The sequence below is a fragment of the Caloenas nicobarica genome, chromosome 8 (genome assembly GCF_036013445.1).
Source record: "Caloenas nicobarica isolate bCalNic1 chromosome 8, bCalNic1.hap1, whole genome shotgun sequence".
In the NCBI taxonomy this organism is placed as follows: domain Eukaryota; kingdom Metazoa; phylum Chordata; class Aves; order Columbiformes; family Columbidae; genus Caloenas; species Caloenas nicobarica.
The window spans coordinates 5111406-5124365 of record NC_088252.1 but is presented as its reverse complement, the minus strand read 5'-3'; the positions used below and the strand labels follow the sequence as shown (position 1 = coordinate 5124365).

At 42.7% G+C, this 12960-nt stretch overlaps 1 protein-coding gene across 3 annotated transcripts in view; it reads left to right on the top strand.

Annotated features, from left to right (window-relative positions):
- Positions 1-679: 679 nt before the first annotated feature.
- The window catches only part of LIMS2 (LIM zinc finger domain containing 2), a 33623-nt gene continuing 21342 nt past the window's right edge, over positions 680-12960 (top strand). Inside the window, exon 1 of one of the 3 annotated variants that reach the window (XM_065639957.1) lies at positions 680-714. Coding sequence is in view for 1 of the 3 variants with exons in the window: in XM_065639956.1 (XP_065496028.1) it covers positions 1577-1587 (11 nt within the window). In the remaining 2 variants the exon portion in view is untranslated. Of the gene's footprint in view, positions 715-1459; positions 1588-7536; positions 7649-12960 lie in introns of those variants that run through there. The other 2 variants (XM_065639956.1, XM_065639955.1) reach the window with 2 other exon arrangements.

Sequence of the window (12960 nt, the reverse complement as noted above, 5' to 3'; positions counted from 1 at the left end):
CGGGGAAGCCCGTGAGGCCGGAGGCGCCGTGAGCGACCTGTGGGGGTTGTGTCGGCGCTGGGCGGGGAGCCCGCGCCAGCTGCTCCTTGTGAGGGGACGGAGCGCTCGGCAGCTCCGAGCGGTGACGGTTTGCGGCTTCGGCAGCTGGAAGGAGGATGGCGTCACAGTGAAAATGTAGATTGGTGAGAGAAAGATGGTGTTTGAGGTCGCCGCAGCTGCCAGGTGGCCCCACGGGACGCTGCCGGGTGGCGGCCCAGCGGCTGGAGCAGCCGGCGCTGCCCCGGGCCCCGGGCAGCACCTGCAGTCTCCTCCTCACACTGCCCGAGGGATCTCTGCTTCTCCAAAGGAGACCTGCAAGAGAAGAGACATTGCGTGTTGGCACTCGGAAACCATTACAACGGGAGACCAGAGATGTAGAGAATGACCAGGAGCTTGTCTGTTTATTACTGTGTACTCAGCCAAGTCTGCCAAGTTGTTGACTGTGTTAATAAGATTACCCATTACTCATTCCCAGCCAACCATTAAACCAAAATAAGATCATCTGAGTTCTTCGCCATAGTTTAAACAAGTAATTAAAAACAGCAAATGCTTATTTGACCTATATGATTCTAAATGTTCACTGCAGGACTGAAAACAAGATGTTTGGACAACACGAAACACAGCACAGAGTTTCCATCATCAGTTCCAAAGCTTGCAACAGTGTCCGTAGCAATGGTGAGTCACATTATGCTCGCTACGTTGCGGGATATAAAGAAAGTTTGAAATGGCTTTTGGGCAGAAGCTCCCTGTTCCATTTGGTGGCTCATTTTAGCATTGATACATTATGGTACAGGTCAGAGAATGTAAAACTCTTTAAGTGCTCAGGACGAAGTCCAACGATGGGCAAGAAGGTATTAGATGTTATTAAACATGTGCTTGGAGGGTCCTTGTTAGGGAGCGCAGTCCCTCTTCCTTTTGGCAGCAAAGGATGCCATGCAACTGCTTTCTAGAACATAGCCTTCCAGACATGTCTTCTGCTGCCCTGAGGGTAGAACACACTGGGAAGGTGCTTTCCCTTTGCCCTGGGGATGAGCAGCGGCTGCTCCAGCCTGGCGCAGCTGCTTTGTTCGCTGGAAAATGTTACATCAATGAGGTTCATGGCAGATATAACTGTACACCAGGTAACAGCTTCGTGATAAAACCTCACCGTCGGCGTTTCTGTTCTCCCTCCCAGGCTCGTAGTAGCTGCTGAAGTGTTTACTACCAGGTGGGGCAAGGCTGCTCCCGGCAGCGGGGCAGAGGCAGGAGCCGTGCCTGGGGGCCGCTGGATCGGCCCGGGGGCGGGCGGGAGGCTCCCACCGCTTCGTCACTCCGTATTTCTTTCCCTTTATAGGAAAAGTATGCGCGGGGCCGGGGGGGCTGCCCTGAGTCACCGGGGGCCGCGGCTCCCGCCCACGCCCAGCGGGCCCGGGCCGGCGGGCCGGGGCGGGGTTTGCGCTGCCCGGCGGGGCCGCAGCCGCTGTGCCGAGCCGCGTGTCCCGCCGCGCTGCCCCTCGGGCACGGCCCCCCGGCACGGCCCCTCCGGCCCGGCGCCGCCATGACGGGCAGGTAAGAGCGGGGAGCGAGGCCCGGGGAGACCGGCCGGCGGGTGAGGCTCGGTCCCGCCGCCTGGCCCCGGTGGGCTGTCCCTGCCCTCACCGGCTCTGCGGGGAAGGGTCGGGAACAGCCGCTGTTTGCCCGGCGTGTGCCCGACGGGAGGCGGTCGGGGGAGAGGACGTTTCCCCGGTGAGGTTCGGGAGCGGGGCACGCTCGGGCCGGGGAAGAGCAGCTGCCGCTGTGCCCCGGTGGAGTCCGAAACTTGACCTCTTGGAAGAGCAAAGGCTGCTCTGCTGTGCCTTACCCAGCGAAGGGCGGTGGGGAGAGCAGGGACAGAGCTGGGAAGGAGCACCGGTGGGTGTGAGCAGTGCCTGCCCGGCAGCCAGGCTCCGTGCAGCCGGGTGCTGCGGCTCAGGCGCTGACAGCCCGTTCCCGCCGTGTCCCACACCGCCCCGCGCTTCGGGCCCTGCTGTCTGAGCTGAACACTGCCCCTCTGTCCACGCATTCACTCTCCTCTTCTTCGGGCTGGTCTTGGAGTTACGCGTTCCAAGAGCTGTTTAAATGTGGGTCTTGATTCTCCTCCTACGCTGTCTGACACAGGAGAACTCTATAAAGTCAACTAATTGACAGATATAAACGAGAAAAGCAGTCGGGAGAGCATTTACTGGCATCTTCCAGGGGTTTGCACAAATGCTTTAGTGTCTCCAATCACTTTATTCTCCCAGCTGTAAAATAAAACCTAGACGTTATAAAGCAGTTGGTGAAAATAAGCTTGTTTTTGTAAAATATCTCAAAGATGAAAAGCATGAAGAAGTAGCACTAAAATTAGTAGGGTGCCTTTTGGGGGATAGTCATCCTGAATCTTGCTATCATTACTGTAATCCTGAAACATTGCTCTTCATAGATCCGCAGTAGTTTGTGTATAAGTATTAATTTTTCTTTCGTGTAAGATCTTGATGTTTGAATTATGCATCTTGTGATTATTCGATGGAGATCACATTTGGTGGGTTGTTAGGTATGAGAACGTGCTGAATAATTGTTACATCCTTATCTATGATTTGAGTGACAGTTACTTTTCCCTCTGTGATGACAAATTGATGTTGATGGGTAGTTGTACATGCTCAAACACTTCTGGCTTTTGCCTCTTGTCTTTTGATTACGTTGTCTTTTCTGTCTTAATGGTCCCTTTTTTGTTGTTGTGATATGCGAAGTAGGTGTGTATTTACAAGATTACATTCATTTCCTTACAACTAGAGGAAGACTCAAGAGTCTTAAATGTTTGTAGGTTGTGGGTACCCGTACAGCTCCTAAATGGGGACAAGATGGGGAAGACCTGGGAAGAGCTGCAGCTGTAAGAACACAGCTGATTTCGTTTGAGTGGACTGTGGTGTACTATCGTTTAGAATCACATGTTTACCTCAGGTGAAATCACTCAGCTGCAGAGGACAGTGGGAAATAACTGTGGACAATGATCCTTGTTGTCTTCTTTCCCATGCTTCCTCAGAAAGCTGCCTGGTAAGGTACAGCACTGTGTTCGCTGAGAAGCTCTGGCATGAAGCATGAGGCTTGGTGGAGAGTTCCAAGGTAGTTGAGGCACTGCAGAATGTGCAGTTCTTCGAAGTCATGTGGGATTTCTGTCTCTTTTTCCTCAGATGTATTTGAGAGGGTTGTTATTAAATGATCAGTCCCTGGCTTTAGCTTTTGAAAAGTGAATGCAAGCGTTATTTAATGTTTTCGGAAATGTTTGTTCTGGAAAGTTTGTCAACTATGAAAATTTGTAAATTTCTGTCTGCTGTGTTCCTCAGAGTGGTTATCTGTTCTATCAGAGATGTTTCTCAGAGCTGTAATTCAGCTGACTTTTTCCTCAGTACTATTATAATCCATTTTGGATAGCAGTTTCCCAGGAAAACAAAACCCGTACAGTTCAGCATCTGTGAAACATTGCCCTGCTCATCACCCTGTATGACTGAGGCCATTTGACAGCACCGTGTTTAGTGGTGTTTTCAGGCTGGGACAGACTCCTAAGTCATTAAAAAGAATTCAGCATCAAGAACAAACTTCCTTAGATCCACTTACAGGTCCCTCTGCTGAACTGTGGCCAGATGTTCAATGTTTGTTACATGGTCATTCTTAAAATCTTGAGACATTATGTAATCAAATGTTCTCTGGTTTTAAGATTCAGGGGTTTTGGGTTCTAGAAGAGGATGAACTGTTTCACAGCTGGACCATCCCCACAATATCGATCCATTAGACGCTTCCAGAGCCAGGAGCATGACATAAATGTGCCTCTGGTCTTGAAACTGTTGACACCGGGAAGGGAGTGATTTTGTGTTGTTACAGTGTGTTAAAAGTAAGGAAGACTGCAGAACATGCCATGCTGACACATTGCTCTTTGTCACTTCACCTTTCTTGTCATACAGAAATACAAAGGGGCTCGCTCCTAGGGACTGTGATTACTGATGCCTTATTGGTATTTAAGATCAATGAAAAATAACTCAATTTTCATTTTAAGTGTTCTGTCCCATTTAGATGCAGTGGGTGTCTTCTGAATTTAAATAGCTGCATGGTTTATTTTACTGATTTTAGCATTAGGGGAAAATATAATTCCAGAAAATGCAAAGCTAAATGGGCACTTCTGTTTATTCAAAGTAGAAAATTACTAAAAATTGGTCACTATTTAGCAAATGAAATTCATATAGGACATGTATCACAGGTTACATTGTTACAGTGTGAGGATTGTGTTTTGTTAGAGAAAACTCATAAGTAGATCATTGGAATTTGCAGATAACAATTCTGACTGCCATGTGTTGGCTGAGTTATTTTATATCTCTGTGTCTTGACTGGAAGGTGGCTGTTAATAGTCCCTAGTTTCAAGAGTAGCCTGTGGTTTAAAAGGATGCTGTTCACTTTAAAAAGTCACCCTTTATTTGAACATATCTCTACCAACTAAGATCCAAAGATAACAGGACAGAAAGAAATGTAAAGGATGTATGTATTTTGCTTTTATTAGGTTACATGTTGTTTAACTACATTTGGAAATAAACTCTATATAAGAGATAATGTGTTACATATAAAAATAGTATGTTTCTTAGCAGCCTTTCTATGTTTTGCAATGCTGAGAAATACAATTTATGTGATTTTTGGTGCCTTTAGAAACATAGTATAGTACCAATAAGTGGAGACTGCTTCTATAATTTGTGTTTGATATATTTGTTCCATCTCTCCGTTTTGATTTTTGCCTTTTTGAGGATTGTTGGGGTTAGGCGGGGGGATACTGTATTTTGCCCTATTTTCTTTGTTGTTTGTGACGGACTTATCCCTGAGAATGCAGATCAGTGAATGACCAGTGAAGAAAACATTGTTAAATGCCAGAATTGAAGATAATTTCTTTTAAGACTTTACTGCTGGGCTGTTGATTAGAAAATATCAAGGTAAAAAAATGCTTGTGCTGATTTATATTGCCTTTGGAAATCTATGTAATACAAAGCCCAAAGAAAAATGTTCCCTAAACACATGTTTCAGGGCATAATTACTTTTGTAAGAAAATTTCGTTATCACTATACTTGGTCTAATTGGGATCTGGATACGCCTATGTACTTCCTGCAGTCAACAAAAGAAGAACAGCTGCATTTACAGATACGCTTATTGATTGTTCCTAATCCAGCTGAGGTAAGAAATAAGAGTATATTATTTTCGATTAGGCTAACATTTGAGTAGATGCTTTTTAATTCAGTAGAGAGCTGCTGCTGTGCATGTGCTCCATTTTATGAAGCAACTGCAAGTAAAATGGTTTGAAAAAGGAGGAGGGAGTATAGAGGTCGATAGTATTAAGAGAGGCTCTTGGAGCTGATGAGAAAGTACGTGCATCAAACTAAGAGATGCCTCATCTCTTTCAGCTGTGAGCAGCCATTTCTGCTCTTCTAGGCTGAAAAATGTGTTTTAATCTTGTTATCTTTCCATCTAAATCTGCTCTCGGAGGCTCTCTAGACAAATTTTAACTTGTTGGAAGGTCCTTAGTAGTCTGTTCTGGGGACACAGAGGTGCTTCTCTAAGGAGAGCTACTTGTGAATGCCTAAAAGAAGTCTAGCTTCTTTCTTCTCTAGTTTGGCCCAGAAAGTAACCAGCTGTAAGATTATGGCATCGATTCTGTCTCTTAAAAGCGATCTGTCAAGAGGGAAAGAAAACCAGACCTGTAACATTTTCACTCTTTATGTGAGAGGCAACGAGAGATGAGTGAGTGAGCAAGTTGTGTTTGAGGGATGGGAAGACAGGATGGTTATTGTTTTGATGTGTTTTTCCTTCAATCCCCTCATCTTCCCTTTTGAAGAAGAGATCCGTACTTTTCTGTGGAAGAGTGGTGGTTTGAAAACCAGTCAAATGTCGTATGAGTCAGGAGGGTAAAAGCTTAGGTGTTTGAGAGAGAAGGAGATTTTTAGCCATGTTGCTTAAGGTTAAGGGAGATGATGTTGTGGTGATGTAATAGTTTGCTTTGTGCTAAAAGCAAAAAGGTGATTTAATACTACATTTTAAAAGTGTTTTATTGCTCTAAAATTTAAAAGGTCGGTGAAAACATCCAGTATGGAGGACACTTTTCTTTTTCTGTTCCATTTACTTCGTAAAGTAGAAACGGATAAAGCACACATGCAATCTCAGAGAAATGATAGTGGCAGATTGTGGAGTGTATTTTAGATTTGGAGGTTACTAATTTCTGGTTTTGAACTTATGTTCTTTATTTGTGCCTGTTCTGCTGAGTCCCGGTAAACCCTTTTGTTTTTCTTTAAAGGACAGAAGGGATTTTGCTTTTGGTTAATACTCATTTATTACTTACAAAGTCATCATTTGTACTTCTGGGGTTTTTTTGTGTGGTTGGTTTGTTGGTGTTTTTTTTTTTTTAACTCTATAGCTTGCCAAGCTGTAGTCATGGAATATATTTCACTCTCATGCTACAAAAATCCTCCTTTTCTATAATTTTCTAAAAAATAATTTGCTGGTAATGACTCTTGAGATGTTTTTTGTGGTGATGCTGATCAAATGACACTGACTCAGATGCTCCCATCCTCCACTCCTTTCCCTTTGTTCTCTTAAAAACTGACTTCTGTATTCTCAAATTTTTACTCTTTCTGCCCCCCCACCCTGTGCCGCGAGCCATTCGTGCTGTGTGATCCTCTTTCTCGCAGGGGTGGGTGGAGAGGGCGAATGGTAGGAAGGGGAAACTCCTCTCAAGGCCCTGTTCAGTTCCCAGCAGAGAGCTCTGGAGGCTGGAATGACAAGTATGTTCCTTCTCCCTGCTTCCTGACCCTCCTCTGCATGCCGCTGCTGCAGGCTGGAGTGTGTCTGGAGAGCAAAAGTCTTTGTGGTTTTGTTTCTTGGAATATGCTTTACCCAAATGGAAGGACCAGCTCTGTTGTTCGCAGTATCTCTAAGACATGGCATGGTGTAGCTGTCTGCGGGGAACCACCTTAGAGATGCCAGGGTCAGACACTGGTCTGCAGTAAACCGAAGTGTTCATTGTCAAGAGATCTAGTAATCTGTTTTGCTTTTCTGTATTTCTCTGTTGCTTTGATCAGAGAGTCTTTTTGAATTAAGCGGTTTAATTATTTGAAGATGTGAAGAATCAGGCTTTTTTTTTTTAATCTCACTGATGAAATTTATACAGCTACATTATGCAAGTCTAACAGAAAGAGTTGCTGATGTAGACTCATAGTGTGTTGGCTTAAACAGGTGATTGCTAGTGGAATACAGGAAAGAGGTTGTCTGATCTTTAAGACTGTAGCAGAATGGCAGGTGAATTGTAAGAAACAATGCTCGAGCAGGAGTCTATGCATCCTGCTTTAGCTCTTCCAAAACGTAAAGGCAACTCCCAAAAGGAAGGTGACTCACTGAATATCGGTGTTGCGAGTGTTTGCTCCAGTTGTCTCTCTGCGTTCCCCTTCACAGTGGCATTGGGTGCCATGGCTGGCCTGCGACTTCGGGGGCTGGCATCCTCCAAACTTTATCAACGCCGGCAGGATCGGCTCAGTGGCACAGGGTCACTCCTGAGCAGCAGGACAGACACAGCAGCTTGGATACGTGGGTATGTCTCTGAGATGAAGGGAACGGGATTGTTGAAGCATTTTCCAAGATTTGATAGATGTTTGGTTTTGGGGGGGTGGGCTTCTTAACTTAAAGCGGGAATTGTCTGCACACAGCCAGAGGGGATGAAGTCTGTTTATTTTCATTTCCAAGTAGATTACAAAGGAAAGGACTTCCCTGATGAGGAAGCTTTCAGTTTTTAACAATAACAGGAAAGCAACAATGGAGGACCTTCCCGTTTGGAAGCACTGGACTGGACTGTTCAAAACCAGTATCAGTGCTAGTGGTGTTAATGGCGAAGTATTTAGGCACTGTGGGAATAAAGAAACGGTGACATGCAGTGATTTTTGAAAATGTTGATTAAATTCTCCTGTGTTCCTTGATTTTTAGGGCTCAGCAGTCCATTTCTTCACCTACACTGTTAATAGCAAGCTAGTTGATTTAATTTTTGTAAATAACTCCAGTCCAGCAGAAATGGAAGCTTTGAGTGTAGCTGCTTCTTGAGATTATTTAGAAATCATAAAACAAGGCTTCTTAAATCTGCCTAGGTAGTTCCATTGCTTGATTTGATCATTACTTTTCTTGTGCTTTAGATTAAAATTTTAATTTGCTTCTCAGTTTTCATTGAAGTTAATTTTGGGCAGGAGAGAAATGAACAGGAATTAAACAGAACTTAGGTTTTTTTGCAGTTTGGGAGAACTGATAGCTGCAGCAGCAGTATGGCATCTGAGGTCTGTGTCACCGGAGAGATCAGTGAACATGCAGGAGAGGAGGCTTTTTTTCTAGCAGTCAGAAGTTATGAGTTTCCGTCTTTTCTTAGCAGGAGATAGATCTGATATTTACGTGTAATCGAGCAATTGGTTTGAACTGTGGTTCTCTCACTAGAACCCTACTTTTCCCACTGTTTTCCTTTTAGCCTATAGCTGTTGGTAAACTTTCAGTTTTTCTTACACAAAGTTGTGAGTGTGAATGTATGACAATTGAGTGACAAGGTGAGTAAGAAGGTAGAGAAAAAAACGTTGATGCCATTGAGTGGAGAGGGTGCTGTTCAGGAAGACTGAGAAGCACAGAAGGGTCTGGGGAGAGAAAATAGGCTTTGAAAAAGCAGCAACGGAACACGAACAGCAGAGTGTGAACTGAAGATAGGAAGAATGAACAGATAAATGCCCAGACATAGTCACCTCACATTGTCAAAATGTAGTTTGCTTTCAGCTACCTGTGTTTCATTGTAACCTCTAAGAGCCTTCCAGGAAGAAGGTGAAGGCACCATATTTTTTTTTTCCCCTGATTTCCAATTATTATGTCTAATAATTTTTTTTTTTGAGTTTAGCATGACTGAGATTTTTTTTTTAAGCCTTGATTTTTAAAAGAAAACGAGTTTAGAACTCTCTCATATGTACTTAGTCCACTATGCAGAAAGAATGCCCTTTTCTGGACAGTGTGTTTGTAGTAGTCAGTACTACAGTAGTACAGTTTTGTAGGAGAGCAAGGTTAGTTCTCATCTGCCTTCTATGTCAGCTAGATCTCAGGAGCTTGGTGTTTGGAACGTGCTTATCTGTGTGAGATGTCTCTTTCTAAACCTGCGCTGTTAGGTGTTCTGTGTGAGGCCGCTAGCGGAGCTGATCAGGGCAGTGCTGGCACAACAATGCTGACAGTGGGGGTTCTCCAAATGTCCTGCATTGGGCTTGGGCCCGTCAGTAAGTCCAGGCAGAGCAGAGTGGGGCGAGGAGCTCGGTCCAAAACCGGGCACAACTGGGACCACAGGGATATGGTGCTGGGAAGGAGAATGCCCAGGGGCTGGCACTGCGCTGTGCTGAAGCAGAGAGGCTGTGTGTGTACTGCTGTGGTGACACGTGTACACAGCAAGGCAGACCACGCTTGCATAGAAACTGTATGCTGGCAGAATTTTTAGTAAGGCCAAGCAGATTCAAAAGAAGTAATTTTTGCAGCTACCAGAGTGATTTACAGGGGAAATGTCACATAAATTTAATACCTTTTTCACAACATAGTTCCTGAAGCGAAGAAAGCATAAAGCTGCATGTTCTGGTTTTACTCAGCAGATGACAGTGCTGAAAATTATAATCTGTTTGGGAATTTTGTCTCCTGAATTATTTGTATTTTATCCACAGTTTCTGAGCTACTGATAATTTTTGCTTCTCCCTCCTGATCGGTCCTGATAGTTTTTCTCCTTTCTTTAGGCAAATGAGAGTAATCCAAAAGTAGTGTTGCTTCTAGTTGATGATAATAAATTGATGAATACATTTGGGAATGATCTATCTTATCAGTGCTGGTAAAGAAACATCACATTCTAGCTTCTTCGAGATAATGGAAGTGAAGAAGAGAAAGATTAAGTATAAGAAGTTATTTATCAATAGACATTGTGGGTGAACTGGTACATCCTTGATAATAAAAGGGTGTTTTTCCTGTGTAAGAGCTATAATCTGTTTAAAACCTCTATATTTTGTTATGTTGTTGATGTTTCCCTGGGCTGAGTGAACAGTGATAAATATGTGTCTTTTTAAGTAATCAATCATGGTTTACTGGAAATAAGTATTTAATTGTGTTGAGATGTCATAGGACTTTTTCTGTGTGACTACCAGACCAGCCATGTGGCAGACCAGCCATACCGACGCTGCATTCTATTCTCAGCTGAAATGTGTGAAGGAGTGGAATTTTTTTTTTTTTTTAACCCTTGGCTTCTACTAATAGGAAATTGCTGTTGCTGGTAGGCCAGGGAGTGATGGGGAGCCGTGTTTTTCTTAATTTTGGTTATCTCTGTGTAGTAAATAAGAACAAAAAGTGTTTATTTCATTGGCAGCTTGGGGGCTGCATGGTTGAGGAAGATATGTGGAGAGAAACATTGTTCATTTCTTATTTAGCCGTCTGAAAAAATACTTAAATAGGGAACGAACAGAAAATTCAATGCAAGTAGAAGGAGAAATGCTGAGAATGTGAAGCTATGCACATAGTTTTATTGAATGCACAACAAATAATACATTGAACAAATGGGATTTTTTTTTCTCCAACATTCTATGACAAGTTTAATAATAACCTTAAATAAGTTTTATCAGTTTGGGAAAGTTGTCCAGATAAAAGTCAATTGCAGTGAATAGATTTTGGATGAATGATAAGGGTAGTTGAGGGCTGTTTTTTCAGCAGAAGTTCATGAACTGATATGCTTCCTCTTTGTTTTTTCTTTATATAAGTCATTGTCTGTGAAATGAATCATAAAGTCTGGTATTGTCCCAGGGCTTTTTTTTTTTTGTCTTGGTCAGCATTAAAAATTTAATCCACGAATCGTCAACTGTGCTATGGGGACTTTCCTGGAGTTTTCTGATTTTTATCTTAGCTGCTGGCATCTATGATCTCCACAAGAGGGGACAGCTTTCTAGGTTTTTGACTTTTCTCCATCCTAGGCATCTGTGTGTATACATACTAGAAATGACTATGTGAATGTTATCATATTGTGATATCTTCAGCATACACTGGTTTCTACTGGTAGACCAGAACGAGTGGAGAATACCTTACTGGGATTCTCTACCATAGGTGTTTAATTAAGTCCACCTTTTTTTTTTTTTTTTTTTCTTTAGTAATACAGGCCAAATTTCCTGAATCCTTATGAGAATACGATCTGACATTTGTTAGCCCAAATGTATATGAAACCTCTGGTTTTGGAAGATTGATCCATAATGACTTTAGTGAGATAAGAAGGTAAAACTCTTTTAAGTCTTTCTGTAGCTCTGGTACCAGTGGCACACAGTGGGTCTCCCAATTAACTTCCACTTCTTATAAAGAAGGACATTTTTAAAATTTTATTTTATTTGAGAGCAGTGCTGATACTTCATAGTAAATAATTCTGAAAAGTCAAAGCATGAGAAACTCACACCTAATTATAATGGTAAGTAACTCATTTCTGTAAATTAGATACTTTGACAAAGATAATTTGTTTAAGACACAGCGCGTATGGTGAGAGATTGGGAAAAGCATTGTTTGAGTGCTGGTATTTTGGGGGTTTGCGCAGCACAGGATAGTTTCAGGATGTTGAGCTCGTCATGTTTTAACAGCCTTTCCTGTCTTTGTGTCACCGCTTACTGTTGAAACAGAGGAAGATTCTGTATTGTTACTGAATTGCAAAAAATCAGGCAGCAAACAATGCAAGAAGCACTTCATATTGGGGACTGTCCTTTGTGGAGAAGGCTCAGATCTAAATATCTTATGATTGACACAGTAAGTCAGACTTTCATGGTGGCTCTTGGCAGCACCATCAAAAGTATGGTTTTGGTGTTGCTTTTCCACTCCCAATCCTGCTGGCAGAAGCATTTTTGCAGCAGTGTAGTAAACTGAATCATAAAATTGCTCTGAATTAGAACTGTTCCCCCTCCCCCTTCCAGCCTTAGTTAATTTTAACCTTGGTTTTGCACAAGGAAGAGGGCACACACGGGTGTGTAGTTGAGGGAAATTATGAAACTATAGTATACATGAAAGTAAAACTTTTGAATAAATGCAAAGTCATACCTTTAGGGCAATGCTGAAGTTGCAAATTTTAGCTTGAGTGTAAAAGAATAAAATGTATTAAGTAAAAACGGAAACAAAGTCATTCATGAGAAGAGCAGAGAGGTAAAACTTGGGCAATGATTGTCAAAGAGCCACAGCTGCTGGTTGGTATTACAGGAGACACGTTGGTCAGTGCCTGTTGTGGGGTTTAGTTGTCTCCTGTATGGTGCTTCCAAGGAAGTTCAGCTGGCTTATAGTAATAGTTGAGGCAGATAAATGTTGTTTTGTGTACAGGTTCTTCCTTTTATTTTATTATTTTATTTTATTTTTCCCCGGACTAGTAGTTTCTCTCATGTATGAGTAACAAGTGACAAACATTAGCTCATTTGCATTGTGGCGTTTCTTGGACAACTCTGGCTGTATCACAGACATCCTTCTTATGCCTTTAAGGAAATCTTGTCAGTGTCAACCAAGACCTTCTAGCGCAAACATTTTGAATTTTTTTTTAATGTTTTCGATTTCCATGTCTTTGAAGGGCTTGTTCTGTGCTGTTTTACAAAATCATTAGTGATTTTTTTGCTGTGTATCATATTCTGCTGTTAAAATGGTATTGAAATACCTTGAGTGAAATTCCATAGCTAGGAGATGGACCTTTGGCATCATCACACATCAACATTGTGGTAAATAGACTCTTGATATTCTCTTGCTTTTGCAAACAGCTACGGTAATGGTGGTGATGGTTTCTGTTCCTTCCTTGGAGTACTGTTAAAGTGCATTTGGAGAAAGAAGAAGAAAATCAGAATTTTGTAAAAGTTGATT